Source organism: Pleurodeles waltl, chromosome 7 (genome assembly GCF_031143425.1).
Source record: "Pleurodeles waltl isolate 20211129_DDA chromosome 7, aPleWal1.hap1.20221129, whole genome shotgun sequence".
Lineage (NCBI taxonomy): Eukaryota > Metazoa > Chordata > Amphibia > Caudata > Salamandridae > Pleurodeles > Pleurodeles waltl.
The window spans coordinates 1,052,495,159-1,052,515,400 of NC_090446.1; the positions used below are offsets into that span (position 1 = coordinate 1,052,495,159).

General features: G+C 44.5%; 1 protein-coding gene across 2 annotated transcripts in view; it reads left to right on the top strand.

Moving 5' to 3' along the window:
• POLG2 (DNA polymerase gamma 2, accessory subunit) overlaps window positions 1-20,242 on the top strand; it is a 176,772-nt gene that overhangs the window by 153,001 nt on the left and 3,529 nt on the right. For both annotated transcript variants that reach the window (XM_069199924.1, XM_069199925.1), the window contains exon 8: window positions 4,913-5,013. In XM_069199924.1, the coding sequence (XP_069056025.1) occupies window positions 4,913-5,013 (101 nt within the window). The remainder of the gene's footprint in view (window positions 1-4,912; window positions 5,014-20,242) is intronic.

Sequence of the window (20,242 nt, forward strand, 5' to 3'; positions counted from 1 at the left end):
TGCAAATGTGAAGGGTAATCTGCAAATGTAAAGGGTAATCTGCAAATGTAAATGGTGCTTGAGAGTCGTACTGGCTTTAATTGATCAAATTAATTGAAATGGTGTGATGACAAAAATGTATTCTTTAAGTGGTAGTGCAAGGAGTTAACAACTGAGCTGGGAAGTGCTTGCTTTTAATTGTAATTGTATGTATATAGCACTTACTGCACCTGGAGGTGTTGAAGGGACAGTAATAGAAAAATGCATTAGCTACAGTCTGGGTATTACTAAAATCAAAATTTTGGAAGCACCATTTTATCTTAAACCTTTTTGTATATTTTGTAATAGTCTATCTTATACTGTGGGTAATGCAAGCTTAAAATAAAGACTATCATATTTACAGTGCTTTCTGTCACTATATATTTTAGCCACACCTTTGGCCTCGCCCCCATGCTCACTGACCCCGCCCCCACTGCATGCATCATCACAATCTCCATACTTTTTTAATGCACTTTGACCGCTGATCGGGACTGTGCCTATGTGGGGAGAGAAGGGAGTAGTTGAGTCCCACTGATTGGAAGGGAGGCCTCCAGTAATAGACTGTGCAAATTCATGTTTTGAGGGAGGTTAAAGAATCTATAACATGCTTAAGAAAGGGAGACCTGAGGAGATGCTGAATTTTAAAGCCATATACCTTGATGGGAGGATTGTATACATAAGTCATAAGTCACAAATTAGTACGGAAATACTCTGTCGTAACTATGAGATAATGTCAAAGTTTTATAGACCATGACAATTTTAAATCTAGCAAAGGCACCAACTTTCCTTTTATTATAAGAGGAGACAAAGAATAAATTTCTTATTCTTTGTTTTTTTCAAACAGGGCTGACCTTAGCGTTTATAGTGCACCCCTCCATTACCTCTTTCAGTGATTTTGATCAGTGCCCCTACCCAGAGGTGTTCCTCATCTCGAATTAGCCCTCTGTCATATTTATGTAATTTATAGCGCTACTCATCCCAGTGTCAGAGCTCTTTATATCACAAACATTATACAGGGTCAATGAGTCATACAGGTGTGTAAGAATGTATAGGAAATGTCAATTAAGACAGTAAGGGTCACAAGTTGTAGGAGTTACATGTCATCTATACTGGTAGGTATTATATGTTTCAAGTGCTTGACCTTGGGAAATGGAGGGGCAGATTTATTAAGTTTTCACGCAGAGCAATAACCAAAGTTGCTGCATTGAGTGCAAAGGAGAGAGCAGTACAGCATTATTACTAGTGAGATATGGTGCTGTTACGAACTCCTCTAACCCTGGAGGACTATAGGCTGCCTTGCTTCTACAGTGCAAGGTTGTGGACATGATCTCAAGCATAGGTTTTTATACTGGAAGAGTACCACAAAAATCTGCGGTTTGACAAAGTTTAATACTTTGCCACATTGTATGTGTGCTGTGTGGTGCAGCACATATGCTAAGGTGGGAAGGTTTTGAGAAAATAAATCTTTGTTTTCCTCGAGGAGGCTTAACTTTTAATGCAAATCCCGATAAACTGATGTTAGTGGATAGGGTTTAGCATCAAAATCCATTGGTGGAAACATGGGAAAATCCATGTACCACCCACGGTACGCGTCCTTGGCACAGAGGAGCCTTTAGTGCTACATTATATTTTAGTGCTTCTGTTGAAAGAAATTCAAGATTTGCTCTTCAAAGTAAATCCCAAAACACGTTGTTTCCGGTCTGCATTACATAAGTGATGCAAACCTGGTACAAAGTGTTAATAAATCTGTCCCATAGCCTTAGATTTTGAAATGCAACACAATGTTTGGGGGTGCCATGCTAATAATATTGTACTACTGAAATTAACCCTTTTTAGCAACCTTAGAATAACTAAAGATTGAGGAAGAAACAATAAGGTTCTCTGCATTGCAGTTTGCTTGCAGCGCTGTGATACCAGTTCACAGCTCAATGTGTTGTATTAGAGGTATTGTAACTTAAAAATTCCAAGTGTCAAAAGGATCTCTGTGACAAAAGCAGTAGACCACTGCATCTACATAAAATAAAAATCTTTGTTCTCCGTGTTATACGTAGTGCGTTGCAGGGTGAACATTAACTATCTATGCTACTTCATCATGAGTTAAAACTGTTACTTGAAAAATCATCTCTTTATCAAGTACACTGACCACCAGAGTTATCATGCGGTTGTTAATATCCCTTAAAAACGTCTGGGCACACCCAGATTTCTGCAGGCTGCTCTTGTCTTGCCTCAGCCTGTCACAAAAAGGGTGCCCCCTCGACATGACAACCAGTACAGCAGCACCAGTTACAACATCCTGAAGCCAACACTGTTTCACAGATATCCCTTGGAATTGTAGTGAAAGGTTATCCCACATTGGAGCTTAAAAAGCAAACTGTTTTAGGGAGTTGGATTTCATCACATTCCAAAAATTGGGTCTGATGAAGATGATAGTAGGTAATACCCCTATGTGATGAAATTGGAGCAGAAGTCAGGGCCTTCCCCACTTAGAGTATACCCCCTCGATGTTAACAAATTTAGGAGTTTGTTATACCCTTCGCCTTACTGTGGCCAAGAGGACACCTGACTTTGACTCCTCCTTGCAGTCATTCCATTCTAGCTATAAATGTTCCAATTTATTATTAGACAAGTTATAGCTTTAGAGTGCAAACTCTCTCTTTATAGTCGGACAACTGAAATAAAACAGTTGTGCTCAGTTAAGTGTAGGTTCATCCCTGAGATTGAGGGGAATGCCCTCATCTAAGATGGCCACTGTGTCATCACATTGATATGGTGACCATTTTGGGTGTAGGAATTCCCCTCACTAGCCAATGGCATTCAGAACCAGTAGGGCTTTAAGGATCAGCTCTCTGGTTAATACATGATGCTAAGGATGACAAAGAGTTAATCTTTCCTTACATGCAGAGTTTCACAGCCACTAACCAACCAAAATCAGTAAAAGGATGAATGAGCAATAGGTCTTCCATCTTGTCTCTTATTTCAATTCTTTTTGTGATGATATAAGGTCTGGTAGACCACTAAGGTAGTCCCTATCCAGAACATATTATACTAGAATAAGCCATTCTTGATGAATATACTTTTGTGAAAGCACCACAATTAAAAAAATTAAAAAAATAGTACAGGAGCTTGGAGGGCCACCCAGTGCATCCATACTCTCCTGGAGCACCAATTTCCAAGTAAGAGTCAATGCCCAGCCCATTGCTATTTTTTGCATAGGTTGAACTTTTGTCCAATATTCTCAGATTATAGGCCAGTCCCATATTACATGTAGGTAGGTCGCCACTCCGGTGTGACATCTCAAGCAGTTTCCATTAAGGCTTTTGTCCATCTACCATAGCCCCTCTAAACTGTAGTGTATTGTATGAAATGATTTAATTATTTACACTGTGTAAGGCTTAGGGAGACAGATGTTACAGCCTCATTGGGAGCCATGTTTGCCTCTCTCTACTCATCTTCGGCTAGCTCCCAATGTATGCAGTGGTCCTTAAAGGGGTTTTGGGTGTTTATTACCAGCGATCTGCAAATTCAGGATAATAATTTCCTACCTTGGAGCTCCAGTGTCAATTTTGCCTCCTATTAGGTTAATTTGCGGAGTAGCTGCAAGTCTAGTCTGTGTGATCCTAAGGCATGCCGTAGTTCTAGATATAGATAGGATTGGGAGATATGAAGTACAGAGACCTATTTCAGAGTTTTGAACAGTTCCAGGTAGTCCTCTCCCCACATGTTCCATTCAGGCCCCAGGCCTGGAAGTCTATCTACTGAACTGTGTGCTAACTATGTACCTTGCCATAATGGAGTTTTATGTGTGGGCTTGCAGTCCCGGAATATCAATTGCAGAGCTTTGCATTAGCAGTCCACGCTTACCCTAGTACTTGGGTGAAGTATGCTCGAAAATATAGAGTTGAACAAAAAGCCTATTAAAGTATTGCCTTCTAGGAGTTCACATTCTGGGTGATGGGTAAGGTTATATCAGTCCAATCATTGGTAATAAGGAGTTGGGCTACATAGTAATACACTTGATTGTCAGCTGCACCCAGACCTATGTCACTGTCTTTTTTTTTTTGTACGCATTTCTCAAATGACACTGTTACCTGTTTGCTATCCCAGAGGAATTAATATATGTGGGCGTGTTTCGTTGTAAAGGAATTCATCTCTTAGGGTAATTTTGGAGTACATAAATCATTTTAGGGAGGATGGTCATTTTAAATAAGGCATCTCACCACAGTATTGAGAGGAGCAGTGTGCCCCAAACCTGCATGTCTTTCAGCATCTTCTCAATTCGAGGGGCCATATTAAGTTCCCAGCATTTACGTGAATTTGTTTTATTTGTGTACGCAAGAATAATAAAATAGTCTCTTTGGACACGTGGTTTAGATTGCCAGTGCCTTATCAAATTTTGCATTGCCCTGGCACAAGAGGTGATTTCCCCATTTGAATAAGAGCCCCGAGGCCACTCCATATAAGTCTAGAATTTTCATCAGTCTGTGTCCCAACCATTTGGGATATCGAAGATGAAGGCGCATATAGTTTTTGTATAGCGAGATACAGTCTTCAGTATCTCACTGTCTTTGGCTTGGGGCTTGATGGCCAGGACATAAAGGAGGGTGATAGTAGACATTTCTAATGGATGCTCCTCCCGATGAGAAAGGGTGTGTGAATAGAGTGTTGTTTACCTGCACCTGGGCCCAGGGAGTGTTATACAGGATCCCTTCGTTTTTTGGATCTTGGGCACAAAGTTAATTTTCTAAGTAAGTTTATTTCTATCTGAACAATGTGATTTCACATCTGAGGTTGTATCTTGGGCTTTGAATATGCAATGTTGTTTATCTCGGTTTGTGGACACTATCAAGATTAAAGGAAAATAAAGCTTATGCACTTTTTCTTTCTCTCATGACAGGTTTGTCAAGGTCTGTTCAGAGAACTGTTGGAAAATAGAGTTTCTGTATGGCCTGGATATTTGGAAACAACGCATACCTCTCTGGAACAGCTTTATTCTAAGTAATAATTGAAAGTATATACTAAAATGTATGGGGTAAAATGTGTTTTTTGTACTAGATTTCTAACCACAAATGTTTAGGGGTCAAAAACAAATTCCACTCTTTTAGTATTCTTTCTAGCAGCTGGCACATGTGTTATAGCTCCCTAAACACACCTGTCATCTAGAAAAAGCCTCATCTGCACTAAGCCTCATTCCTTTCAAATTTGAGGTTGACAAGAGATGATTCCTGTTCTTTAGTCATGTCATAGCAATACCATGTCATACCTTCAATTGTTTTCATCTGTATATTTGAATCACCAATACAAAGCTTTGGGCAGAAGGGAATATACATCTCGTTCTTGATGCTAGAAGGTTACAAGCCTTTTTGCCCTTCATGAAAACTAACATGATCCACCAGCACTCTGGATTGAGTCTTGGAAGCTGCAGACTATGAGCCTCATTACAAGTTTGGCGGTCCGTGGACCGCCATGTTGGCAGTGGCAGTCCAACCACCGCAACTCTGGCGATCCAGTCGCTGTATTAAGAGTTTGGCTATGGGATCGCCAAAAGACTGTCAGCGGTCCCCCGGCCCTGCCATACTGACTGTTAGTCAGTTTGGCGGATTCCGCGGCGGTCAGTGTTTTCCGATCATGGCATCGGGACCGCCATAGCTATTACAACCTGCTGGACTGCCAAGTTTTCATTGAAAAATCCACCACCCTGGAAAGCTTCGTGGTCCGGCAGGTGAGGAGCCCAAAACGGGGGACCCCAGGGAATACGGCCACATGGAGGGGGAGAGGAAGGCAGGGCCCCCCAAAGAATTTGGGGTTAAGAGGTGCACTGTGTCCCATGCATGGCATGGTGCATGGGAAACAGGGTACCCATCGTGCCGACAGGTAGGAGAGCATGGCCTGCAGTAGCTCCATTGTACTGCCCGAGGCCTCCGCCTGCCAGTCACTCCAGCCCTGTTTAGAACTCGTAATATGGCGGTCCTACGACTGTTGGTCAGGTGCTGTTTGAAAGGACCACCACCATGGCAGTCCAAAAGTCAGACTGCCAAACTTATAATTAGGCACAAACTCTGAAGATGAATTGTTAATTAATAAAGGAGTTTTGAAAAACTGTCCACTTCCTCAGTATTGTAATATTTAGAAATGTTTTTCTAAACATTCTGTGACCTACTATGAGAACAGAGCCATTCCCACTACATACAACGGAGACTGCTGAGGAGGATTGTAGCACAGGTGCACTCAGGCCTTGCAGCCTGTCTGCCTTTCTGCTGCTCTAAGGTCGGCCTTGGCGTTCTTATCTGCTGGCATTTGCCCAAGGTTCAGTCAGCATCTTTGCTAAGGGGGTCTTCTGCCTGCCTACTGCTGACGCTTGTGGCAGAGACTCACCAGTGAGAATGCGGAGTGTGGCACAGGGCTGGCGGGTTGGGAAGATGTAATACCATTGAGGTCAAATCAAGGGCAGGGCTGGGGCAGGGGGTTGAGCCAAAGGTGTGCTAGTAGGAGGTCTATCATGTGAAGGCGGCCCGGAGGTGGGCAGGAATGAGTGGGGCGGGGGTTGAGTGGTTCAACAAATGTACAGTGCATAGTACACTTTTAAAAAGAGCACCATTATCCTCTGGTGTTGTACTGGAACAGACTCTGTTTTGATACACAAGATATATTAAGATAATGGATTTAATTAGCTTCTTCACGAACCTAGCATTTAATTTAGCTTGCCGTAACTTATCTATCCATCATTTCTCTGTCATTAAGAGGTTTGTACATTAAATTTTGCGTTGCCTACGTGAAGGTCTTTGTCTTTAACCGGAGGAGCTCGTAATGAAAACCAGATCTTTTTATCCGGCGTTGGATTCTTGTGTAAATGTAAAATTTTTAAAATTATTCAGCCAGAAAAACACAGAAAGGGTACACAATTGCTGATATTCACCCTGACATGGAAGAAGCACATGATCAAATCCTAGTCCTATTGTTTACGGCTGCCCCAAAACACAAAATGTTTTAAAGCAAAGTTCTGTAGAGGAGTGTTTTTCTGTGAACATGGTCTCAACCTGCTGAACTTGCAGAAAAAGTCTAATAGACAATCATCCATTTATTGTAGGAAAAGCAACCAGTATAGATGTACTAGTATCAATCCGAAGTTACCTAATAATGCTATATTAACTACAACACAAATTAACCATGTGGCAGCTACTGGTCAGTGCTTACTTTCCGACTATGAAACAGACTCAATTTATAGCAGAGAATCATTAGGAGCCTCCAGAATCCCGTCCTCGCGGTTACATTTTTCAAACAACCCTTTGGAGAGATCAGACATTCTATTGAAAGTTGATAATTTTGTCAAATAAAGTGACTAAATTAATATGTGTCTGGCAAAGGCGTAATTAAATCTTCGGGAGTCTGATGACAACAATACATCACTCACTTTACTTGTTCTAGAAGCAATGGGCACTGTTAGTAAAACTTTGAAAAACATTTTGGGTTCCCTAATAAGTCAATCTGTTATACTCAATAAACAAACAATCATTCTTAAGGATATAGCAACAGTGTCAAACGTTCTAACTGAAAGAAGCAACCCTTGTTTTCCCTCAGGGCATCCATAAAAAAGCTTGGATTACCTCTTAGAGACCTTGAAATCACTGTTGAGAATAGAGGACATTATTGACTTATTACAGTTATTCCCAAACAAGATAGAAGGTCATTTAACTCAAATGTTTCAGTCATTAGATTATATTGGAGGAAGTTCGATAAGCCCATGGCAGAAAAAGGGAAGTTTAAGCAGAAACTATGTTAGTCACATCAAATCAAATAACGCTCCACTTACTGTAATAAGTAATAAACATCACAGCAACAACTCTGCTAAGGTCAACTGAGCAGGACCTTAATACATTAAAATCTACCAATACTCCCCCAGATATGAAGCAGGCAAATGTGGAAGACCTATTGTAGACACATACAGATGAAACTGACCTAAGAAATGGACAGAATGATGAGGAGTTTGAAAAATATATAATTAAGCGGACCCTTAAAAAGCTGAGAAAACGAAGTAAGAAATCAAATTTAGAAAATAAGCCAATGATTAACAACCCTTCTGTTAAAGTGTTCTTTATTTGTTTTAGAGAATGTGAAGTGAAAGATTATCTCCAACTAAAAGAGTGAGGAAGTAGTTAACCATAAACGTGAGATACCCTCTATAATTGGTACTGGAATGTGTCACCATCCGTAATAAGAAATGTGTTGCCCATCCTTACTCAGTTGTTTTAGGAAATAGCTTCAGAAGTAGGCCCAGTTCTACAAGTTGCCTCAGACAAGACATCATATTCTCCAGGAATAATTATCCTTTTGGGAATAGCCAAGGAAGTTAAGAAATTAGTTAGCAATCTAAAAATCACACCATCAATCCAAGAGGGTCACATGATTGAGGACTCAAGAGTACTGACCCAACAACTAGAGTCCATTTCAGATCGTATTTCTGTACAGTCTATTAGGTCCTCCAGGATCATCTCTGCATGGGTATCAACAATGCAGAAAATGAATTTAATTCAAACTGTGGGCTTGTGAAAAACAATTCGAATGAGTGCTGTAAACCTGCCACAGTCAGGCCCCAAATTTACTTTTGTCCTCCATATCAATCTAAAGGCAAATATGACATCTTGAACCGTCAAAATATTCTACGACTGTTATCTACCTTTGTAGATCTGAAATGAGTCACTTCTGGGGATTTGAGCATAGTATTTAAGCAAAATCTATGCTCTTCTGTTGATACAACATGGAGATCACAAACTTGATCTGGTCTAAGGGAAATCATTTTTCTGAGTGGGGTATCATGCTCAGATTGGTCAAGCAGGAGGAATATCTATGTATCTTGAGAAACGTGCTTCTTACAGGCAGTGTACCTACTTCAACAGAGATACTGTTAGAAGAGACCACAGGAAAAAAAAATCTGGTCAAATCAAACGCTATGGATAATTTAAAGATAAAAATTGCTAATGGAAGTTCATTTGCAAGAGAAGTTATCTTCTTGGATGGAATTGCACACAGAAGGGCTTGGCCAACTTGGAAAACTCTTAGCGGAGTGCCTGCTTGCCTTTTGCCATCTTCCTAACATGCAGTCGACCCAAACATTTGACCCCAGGAGTCCTTAAAATTGTGTTAATGGAATATAGCCCTTCTGAGCAGACAGCTCAGAATGAATGGAAATGATCTAATCAGTTTTTGATCATGTTCCGTATTATCTGCCTACCAGAAAACTGGGTGTACTCCAGCTACTTTTTTCAAATTATTGCATGTTTGATTGGCAGTATTCAAGTCAACTAGAGGCAGAGCAAGTGGAGGACTTGCAACACTAGCAAGGGATGATTTAAAAGTCAAGAGTCAAAACTATTCAGGCATCAAAATTCTTTGTGGCAATTTCCTTCAGATTCAATGATAATAGATATTTTACATTGGTGAACATTTATATACTCAGAAATCTATAAAGGCAGAAATCATATAATACAATTTTTATCACAATTGGAAATAATAATTGACTTTCTGTAAGACTTCCTTCTTTTAACCGGAGATTTTAATATAAACTTGCTTTTAGATAGTAACCACTCTGGCTTAGAAGAACAAGATGATAACTATCATATTCCACAGCAGCAAGCAACTATCTCGTTCAGTGGGAACCACATCCACAGTGCACTATGGAACTTGGGCTTTTCAAAAATTAAGTAGATTTTGCACAGATCAACCTGCAGAATTTACATTTAAATAGGCAGATAACACCACAGTCATTGATTATACTCTGATTCATGTGTCAATTTTTCATTTATGTTCAGACTTTCATATTGTTAACCAACCTGAGAGCGACCATGAACCTCTGTCTATTTCTCAAGCCATGGATATTAATCTGCATAATAACTGGAAGCAACTTGAAGATAGTGACCTCTGCAAGGTGTAAACTGGTGTGCGAAATGGAATTTACTGTGGGCTGCCTTTTTTTCAAAGATGCAATCTCATTGACAGGCTGATTATTAATGAAAATTGGCATTTAGGAAACGACTGCGAATCATGAAGAAATTGAAGGCTAGCTCTGAATACATATAAAGACTAAAACAAGAGAACAAAAATTGGACCTGCCAAATATGAGGAAAATATTGGGCTAACTGTTGGGTTGCATTATACATGGCAATTGAAACCAAGAATAATCACAAATTCTGGCCACTGATAGCACTGGGCCTACAGCAATGTAGTTTCAACACCATCTTATACTGTATCGTAAATGGGATTTTTTTATTGAATCTCTTTATGGGAGTGTTTCTGAAACATCATGGACCTCATCTGGAGATCAGAATTTTGACCCTTTTACTCTTTCTGATGAAAAACGTAGATTTACTTGAATAGCCTTTTCCATTGCTTTCAGTAGGGTTTTAAGGTATAGACTATGGCAAACATTGCCTCAAAGGGAAATCAGCAGTCCTTTCTTACAATTATCTGTTGACCTCCATACTGCCACTTGGATCCAAGTGTAGTTAAATAGGCGATAGTCTGACGCCAATCTATAACGGACTCAAACAAGGCTGTATATTGGAACCGTTGAGGTTTGCACTTTACATTGCTGACCTAACTCCATTGCTCAGTTACAGTGGTGGACTGCCTCTAAATTTGGCAACTAGAAATGCTCACATTTAATGTTTGATGATGATCTTGTTTTAATCTCAATGAGTCATGTTGACCTCCAAAACAGCTAAAATGATTGGAAGAGTTTAGTGCAGAGAATATATTGCAAATTAACTATATCAAAACAAAAATAATGTAATTTGGAAACCATTAGTCAAGATATACCCTGCAGTAGCAGAATGCAGTTGAACAGCCCATGGAACTTACATACCTAGGTGTGACATATGACCTTAAGCGTGTACGGTTGTTGCATTTGCATTTAGGAACAGACTTAAATCCATTGCTACAGCCAGTGCACATTTTACACATTTATACTGGGGGGCTGCTATGGGTCCACCCGTAACAGTGCTAATATTGAAAGTGTATCCTGTCATTTTATATGGGGCAATTGTATTCAATAAACAAGTCATGGACATTTTTAACATCGACTTAATTCAGATTTTAAGAATATTTTTTAACTTACGATCTTCGAGCACTCACACAATGGTTAGACTAGAATTCTGCTAAACTCAGCTAACAGTTTCAAATTATATAAATCCAATTAATTATTTATGTGACTGTCAAATCACTGCATCTTTGGAAAGGGTCTAATTAGAGAAGATCTTGAATTGCACACAGGAGCCCGACTGATTGCAATGGATGTGGAACTGCAATTTTTATCTGGAAATCTCCAGCTTCCAACAATAAAAACCTTAGCAGAAATACCTAATTTTACCCGGAAATTACTCATCAAAAAGAAGATGAAAGCAATATCGTATGAAAGCGATCTCCTCACTGTAACAAAGTTAACGCATTTTCATTATACGTTTGCAACTTTCAATAATAAGAGGCAATTGTATGTAGACTCCACCTTAAATGCATGGGCAAAAAAGCCTTTTTACGTTTCAGGTTTCAGCATATTCTCTTATTGTAGTGTGAGGGATCTTGAAACAAACCTGGGGACAATAATAGACTGTTGCTTGTGTACTTTATCTCCAGAAACAGTAGAGCATATCTTTTGTCTATGCCCCTCAGTACTGGGCATGAGGAAAACATTTTTGAAACCTGTTCCTTCAAGTGGGTATAAGGACACTCAAAGACATTACACAATTCTGTTTTAATGGGAGTTCCTATACATCTTTTGGGTGTCTAACCAAATTTTGCTCACGGGTGGGGCCTCGCCTTAAGGCCCTGCTTAAATAAACTGTTCTAGGTGCCGTGTACATATTACTATTACCGGGAATTTTAACAATGGTTAATGAATGATTGGAAATGCCATTTATACTTCTGGGATCAATTAAGTTGTGGTGTTATTTATGATATTGTATTGATTTTTAATATAAATTATACAATCAAATCTTACCTACCTACTTTTGAATTATGTCTGTTCCCAGAAAAAAAAGTCCGCCCATTGAAAGTAAGAAAAGCAGGCCTAGAATGGTACTGAGCAAAACCTACTATATTCTCCTGTCCTGAAAGGTAATGGGCGGGCAATGCTTGTGTTTTTTTACAAGGCCATTTGTAAACTAACATGTATCCAGGTTTGAATGTATGTCCCCAAAGGCCATGCATCTGGAAGAGCCCATTTAAAGTTCATCTGAGGGCATGCTTCACATCTGCCATTTAGCGGCTCAATAAGCATTACCAGAAAAATGTCCCAAACTTGCAGGACATCTTTTCCTGCAGCCATGGGGCCACATGAAGTGCGAGTGAAGTTTAGTTACAAGCGCATGACAAAAGAGAGAAAAGATCTTGGCACCCAACTCTATGTGGGATGACGGAATAGTTCATCTGGCTAATGCATGTCCATTTTAACCACTGTTGTAAAACAAACATGCTTTTAAGTCTTTTTCTTTAAGTTAATCAGTAGATGAGCAAGTACTGAGCAGCTGCACCTTCCTGATGTAATCAAAAGTGGAAAGTAGACAAAGGGGGTCATTTTAACCCTGGCGGTCCAAGACCGCCAGGGCTAAAATGACGGGGGCACCACCAACAGGCTGGCGGTGCCCCGCTGGGCATTCTGACCGCGGCGGTTTGACCGCGGTCAGAAGTGGAAAACCGGCGGTCTCCCGCCGGTTTTCCGCTGCCCATTTGAATCCTCCATGGCGGCGCAGCTCGCTGCGCCGCCATGGGGATTCTGACAGCCCATACCGCCATCCTGTTCCTGGCGGTTCGCCCGCCAGGAACAGGATGGCGGTATGGGTTGTTGTGGGGCCCCTGGGGACCCCTGCAGTGCCCATGCCAATGTCATGGGCACTGCAGGGGCCCCCGTAAGAGGGCCCCACAAAGAATTTCACTGTCTGCATTGCAGACAGTGAAATTCGCGACGGGTGCCACTGCACCCGTCGCACCTTCCCACTCGTGGGAAGGTAGTTTTGCACTGGGCTGGCGGGTGGCCTTTTGGCGGTCGCCCGCCAGCCCAGTGCAAAACCCAAAATACCCTCAGCGGTCTTTCGACCGCGGAGCGGTATTTTGGAGGGGGAAGTCTGGCGGGCGGCCTTCGCCGCCCGCCAGACTTAGAATCACCCCCAAAGTGTTTTAAAACACTGAGGGGGTTATTACAACTTTGGAGGAGGTGTTAATCCATCCCAAAAGTGACTGTAAAGTGACGGATATACCACCAGCCGTATTACAAGTCCATTATATCCTATGGAACTCGTAATACGGCTGGTGGTATATCCGCCACTTTACCGTCACTTTTGGGACGGACTTACACCTCCTCCAAAGTTGTAATAACCCCCTTTGTTTTTTGCGGTAAACATCCACACATTCAGTTTACAAGTACATAAAGGAACATAGGGTAAAGTTACACCACCTCCCAGCCCCCCCTGAAGTTGTAACAAACGGCTTCTCCACCTGTTGCCAATTCATTTCTCATCACACAATTACTTGGGAGCAGAATTATGTACTGGGATTCTGTTGGCTCCCCTCATGCTCCCTTGTGTTTGCCCGATAGTGTCTGTTTAAAGCCCATGGTGGAGCAGGGCAGGGATCTAGTGAGATACCTCTGTGCTCGACCTACCCCTGCCATATCTTCCTGTGTTTTTGTGAGCAACCCCGACCCTAATAAATCGTCCGTTCAAGGGCCGTGCAATGGTCCATGCTGGTAGTCCACTTAGTGAGTGGCGGGCGGAGGTTGACTTCCAGTGCTGGAGAATGTCTATTTTAGCTAACACCTGGTCCAACCATAACAATGCTTTCTGGTACCTATTAACCCTGTGTGAGTCAAAATATGTCTTCAGACTAGTTTAGGGATCCTGGAGATTGGCCAACCCAACACCTCTCCTATGGTGCTCAGGATGCACGATCAGTAATTTTGGATGGACGGGCACTGCCAGAGGGTATGTAACAGGTCACCTCCTTCCTGCTCGCATCTCAAGCAGTGATCTGTGTTTATCGGTCCTATTTGGTGTAGCCTAGTGCAAGTGTATTGTATGTGGTGTAGGATTTTCAATGGAGTAAGCCTGAATTGGGAGGCCATCAACTCCTTATGCAGGACTGCCTTCACGTCTAGCCAGTCGTCGTCATCAAGTGGCCCCAGGTCTGCCTCCCATGCAACCCTCACCCGGGCCTTACAGTCTTGTGCATTTCGGGTCAGCATTCGATGGGTGTCCGACAATTTGTGCTTCTTTATATTGGTTAGGAGTAATTGAGCTTCCAGAAGGAATTATTCGGGGACATTCCCGTCCATTGGTAATTATTGCTTTAGGGCCTGGTGCAATTGGAGGTAACAAAAGAATTGGGAGTGGTGGAGATGGTATTCATCCTGGAGATCCGTAAAGGATTTCAAGACCCCATTCCGCATGACATCTTCAAGTGTTGACACTCCCATAAGGTCCCATGCTACAAATCCATTCAAAGCAGCGACATGAGGGAGTCTGGTCCCATGCCACAATGGGGTCTCAAGTGTGCGTTTGGAGGCCCAACCCATTCCTCGCACCACCTCCCTCCACACCGTGAGCACTGTGTCGGTAGCGGAGGGTGTTTGACTCGGGCGGCTCCTCCGTAGAGCCAGTGGCGCAGATTAGTGCGGCCTAGGAGCCAGCCCTCTAAGACATACACTGGGTCATCAAAGCCCTCGAACCACCACTCATTTATGACTTGTAAGTGTGCCGCTCTATAGTAGGAACATATATTAGGTGTGGCATGGCCTCCCGTAAACCCTGGTCGAAAACATTTGTCAAGAGAAACTGGTGGGGTCTCGCCATTCCATAGCAGATTTTGCAACATTCCATTGACTTTCGCAAAGAAGTAACTGTTAATTGTGAAGGGGAAGTTTGAAGTTGATATAGCAGTTTCGGGAGGGCTACCATTTTAAAGGTGGCTATGCAGACCATCAAGGACAATGGTATGGAGAACCAGTAGTTTATGTTCAAATTAAGTTTAAACGTAGTAGTTTTGTTTGAGATGACAAAGATCCCTAGGTATTTAAATCCCACCGTGCAAGGTGGGGGTAGCTGTCAGTCGGAGGGATAGACAGTTTGGCTTTGTTCTTGCATAGTCCCGATTAAGTGACTACATTCTGTTGTATTTGAAGTGCTTGTGGACCTGTTCAGTCCGGATCATCCAGGAACATCAGGACATCGGCTGTCCGTCATCTCCTCAGACCACTGGAGGCTACAGTATAATGCATCCACTCTCACCCACGCTGCCAAAGGTTCAGTGGCTAGCACGAACAGGAGCTGAGATACAGGGCAGCCCTGGTGGGTTCCCAGATCAACCTCAAGCCACTCGGACACTGCACCTCCAACTCGCACCAGGCTCTTAAGCGGAAATATAAGATGCAGATGTAGTCGATAAAGTGAGGGCCAAAACCATATAGATGGAGCAGGGCAAACAAGTAGTCCTACCCCACTGTGTCAAATGCCTTCTGCAAGTCCACCAGCAAAAATGCCTGGTGGCCTGGAAAGTCCTTTCTCATTTGTACGGCATTATAAACCCTCTGAATTTGTGTCTGGTGGCTCTGGCCATAAGGTCAGTTTGATCTGGGTGGACCACAAGGGGAATGACTTTCACCAACCTTTCCACTAGTTCTTTGGCCCATATCTTTGCCTCTGAATTAATTAAGGAGATTGGCCTAAATTCCTTGCAGCGAGTGCCTGGTAGACATGGCTTCGATATGACCACTATCTCTGCTGTGCGGAGGTCGGTTGGGGGAGTTCTCCCTGATCTAGAGCTTCTATGAATATTTTGAGCAATAGGGGACCGGAGGTGGGTCACAACAGATGCCAGAATTCTGCTGGAAATCAGTTGGCCCCGGGCACCTTCCCGGCCTGAATTTCCGCTACCCCTCCCCCCGCACCTCATCAGTCACCTCTGTTTCAAAGGAGTCACAGGCCTTGGGTGGGAGTTGTTTCAATAGTACATCAGTGACAAACTGCTCTAAGTCATCAGGCAGGCTGTCTAGTTCAGAGGCATAGAGTTGAGCATAGGTCGCAAATTTCCCTGCTATCTGGCTTATACCCATGACCCGAGTGCCATCTTTCTTTTCCAGGAATGCTACGGGGGAGCCGGATTGTCATAGTGTTTAGAGCCAGCGTAGCGTTCTACCGGACTTATAGCCCCACTGGTAAACGCAGCTCTTGGTTGCCATCCACTCCTCCCTCACTACTTGAGTGAGTTCCTGCTTTAAAATCGATAGCGCATGGAGGGGTTCCCGGAGAGTCTTGTTGTAGTGCGAGTCTAAGTATTGTTTTATAGGTAGACCACCCTTGTTTCAAGGTCCTTGATTTTATGATGGAGGCAAATTCGCCGTCCCTTGGTGAAACTGATAATGCCTCCCCTTAGAGTGGCCTTTTGCACCTCCCAGATGACCCAATAGGAGTCAACAGTTCCCAGATTTGTGTAGGAGAATTCCTGGCCCATTGCTCTACATGCTTCCCAGAATTCGTCGTCATGTAGGAGCCACCCATTTACCTTCCAGTGTATGGCTGTCACTCCATCTCTATCAACAGGGGTAAGTGGTCTGAGCGGCCCATGCCATCATGCGTGTATTTTTCACTCAATGGCCCTCACGTTGAGGAACAATGAAATAATCCAATCTGGAGAAGGAGTAGTGTGCCCCGGAGTAAAAGGAGTAACCTTGTTCTTGGGGATGGTGAGCCCTCCAAATGTCTATTGCCATTGTGTAAACCAGGAATATCGATAGTAGGGTGGGGCCATTCCCCTGTATGCAACCAGAGCGGACCAAGCCAAGGTCACTTACCCCATTGAAATCCACACCCATCACCCAGAATGTCTGTGGCATCTCACTTTGGAGTGCTCCCAAGGTGGACAGAGACGATGTGGACAGAAGGGGGGGAGTAACACTAACAACGGAGAGCAGGAAGACCCCCAAGGAACTGGTGAATGCCCTGTATCTGCCCCTTTTATCATGCTACACTTTGGACACGATCATGGGGAGCTGCCTGTGAATTAAGATTGCTACCCCTCTTTAACCTTGGTGGAATCCTGCATGGTAGACCTGGCTATAACCTTGACGAGCCAAGAAAGGGCATTTATTGCCCATTAAGTGTGTCTCTTGTACCAAGAGGACATCTGCCCCATGGTGATGGGCTGATTTTAGTACTGCTCCTCATTTAAGCCTGTTGAGCAGGCCATTTACGTTCCAAGATAGGAATGAGATGGAATTCGGCTCTGTCATATTAGTGCTTCCTCTCATGTGGGGTGTCATGGTCGTTATGTGAGTTAAGTATGAGACGGGTCCAGAGGGTCTGTATCATCCTGTTTGTTACTTCTGTTTGGGAATCAGTGAATCAGGGCATGTGAAATAATTTATAACTAGGAAACATCACCCCAACCATGTTACCCTCGCCATACTTGACCAATTGGAAGTGCATGTCATGCGCCTTTGGAGTGTCTCTCTTCCATCTCTAGCAATACCTCCATTCCCCCAGGCCTCCCCCCTCCTACATGTAGTGGCTGTCAAAGTGCTGGGTTAACATGGGCCAAGTGTTATAGAAGAGTGTGCCTGCACCTTGTGTAGGGGTATTAGCATGTAGCAGTATAATGAAGATTGCATCTTAGCCTGTTTGTAAGGCTGAGTCAGGGAATGGCCTGCGAGTCATGCAGCTGTGCGCCATCTAAGACTTAGGAGGCAATGTGTATCTCAGAGCCCCCGCCAAATCCAGTGATAGAGCCCTCTCTACGGCGCTGCCTTTTCCTTGGGTTTGTCCGCCATCCCCGTCAGGTTTCTTGGGCCACTGTTTGTCTCCTTACCCCCCCCAACCCGGTTCATCTCTACCGTTTCTGTTAGGATCCCTTCATTTGCGGAGGTTGGGGCGCTCCTCAACCCAATCGCAATCCTCCTTGGGGGAATGGAAAAAGAAGAATCTGTCTTGAAAGAGGAATTTTAGTCTAGATGGGAAGAGCAACATATATTTCATATTCATAGCTCTGAGCTTTCTTTTCACCTCCAAGAACGATCGCCGTTGCTGCTGAACTTTTTGAGTATAATCAGGGAACACCATCACGGGGGCCGACTGATACTTCAGGGAGCCAACCTCTCTTGCCACCCAGAGGATTGCATTGTGATCAGCAAAGTTCAACAACTTGGCAATGAAGGGCCAGGGAGGAGCTCCTTAAGGAGGTTTCACCGCCAGGGCGCGATGAGCCAGCTCCACCACAAAACAGTTTGAGAGAGCCGTCTTGGGCATTCAACTTTTTAAGCCAGTTTGTAAAGAAGGGTATGGGTGAGGATCACTCCAGTCCTTCAGGGATGCCTACGATGTAAAGGTTATTGCAGCAGGACTGTCCCTCCACGTCTCCCAGGCGGGCCTCCAGGAGGTTGACATGTTGCTGCAGGATTCCTAAACGAGTGTTGTGGGACTTTCTAATTCCGTAACTTGTTGTGTGGTATTTCTCAGGACTTGGCGGATTAAAAAGAGGTAAATTTTACGTTTACCCATGCTTCCCGCTGGCGTGTCCTAAAGGTCCTTGATGGCTTGCAGTATTGCCGAGTTCGGAGGGTTTTCTTTTGACGTCCTTGTGTTTCCTGTTGCCCCCCCACTCCATCAGGCTGAGCCTGCTTGCCAAACTTTTCTATTTTGATTTGCGAGGTTGCTGTGGAGGGTTTGTCTCTAGCCATCTCTCTGTGGCAGTGTCCTGCAGGCGGTGCCGTCAGGTTATTGGGTTCTTTATCCCTCTGTGCTCCAGCTCTCACTCACTTTGTTTCCCATGAGAAGTGTGGTGGTGTTGGGGTGCCTTCTCTCTCTGTTTCAGCCTTTATCCTATAGGTAAGATGGGTGTTATCGTCAGTATAGAGGTGCCAGTTCTCAGGCCTCAGTGCACCCCCGGTCCACTTCAATGTTGCGGCCCCAGTTCCCTACCATCAGGGACGCCTCTGTGGCTCATTGATGTTTAGGGTGCTCTATGATCTCCAGGGGGCATCAAGGACGTCTGCCAGCTCATTGTGGAGGCGGCCACTGTATTGTGTCCCAGGTCAGTTGAACGTTGTGTGGCTGGGGCCAAGGGATCCCGCCATCCGCAGGCTCCCGCTGGGGTCAGCTGTTCCAGGTCTCCCAGACCCACGTCCCTCACTCCATTAATGGTGGCGGGGGCATGTGTCTTTTCATGTCTCCCACCAGAGGTGTTCAACAGCGGGCCTAGCCCAGTACCGGCTCCGCTTGTCTGGCCCCCCTCCCAGTGGGTTCGCCGCCACCTTCCAACCAGCCACGACATGTGAGCCGATGGAGGTCTTTCGGCAAGGGGGCAGCCATCACGTGCCCAACTCATCCCTCCTGCATGGCCTGGGCGCAGCCATTCATTCAGGTCTGGGACCCCAAGCGGCCGCAGAAGCTAGATCTCTCATTCTTGCCCCTCTTTCGGGGCAGGCGGCTCCCAGGTTATAACAAGAGGGTCGTTCCGGGTGTCTGGTGTGCTCCAACAAAGCGATGGGGGGGGGGGAGGGACCGGTGTCGCAGCCCCCACACCACCGCAAGGTGCGGGCCTGAGCATCACCTGCTACAAGCCCCCACCATTTCAGGGATCTATCTCACCGCTCTCCCACCTGCAGCTGGATCTCCATGTCGCACCGCAGCCCCCAGCCTCGACCTGCAAGTGGATCAGGCATGCTTCACTCCTCGGCAGGCCTCACCGGGAGCTGTGCATGTTCAGTCGTGGGGTCTGCATGCTGCCCCTGTGGGCTGTCCTCATGGGACCATCGGCCTCCTGCCAGCTCTCTGGCCTGCTTCAGTTATATGGAGGAAGGGCAGCGCGAGGCTCGTCTTCTCTCACAGGCGCTAGGACGGCGGCCCCGTGCTCTGCTGATCTGTGCATTGTCATGGCTGTGATGTAGGGTAGGATCTGTTGCTTCGTCCCCTCCGGTAGTGTCTGCCGCTATGCTACGCTATGATACGCTATGGGCATGCTGGTCAGCGGGTCGAGCGCCGGCTGGGCCCAAATCCATGTATCCTTCAGGGAAGCGGCCTCTGCCCCAGACGCCTGACAGACCATGGTGTCTCTGGGTCCTAATGTCACTGCACCGGCTGGCGAGGCAGCTGCCATTGCCCGATGTCAACATGTGGGTATTTGTGCCACCTCAGTGTACTCCACCTGGTCTCTTAATCCCAAGGAGTCGGCGATTTCATTGTGGCTTGACAAA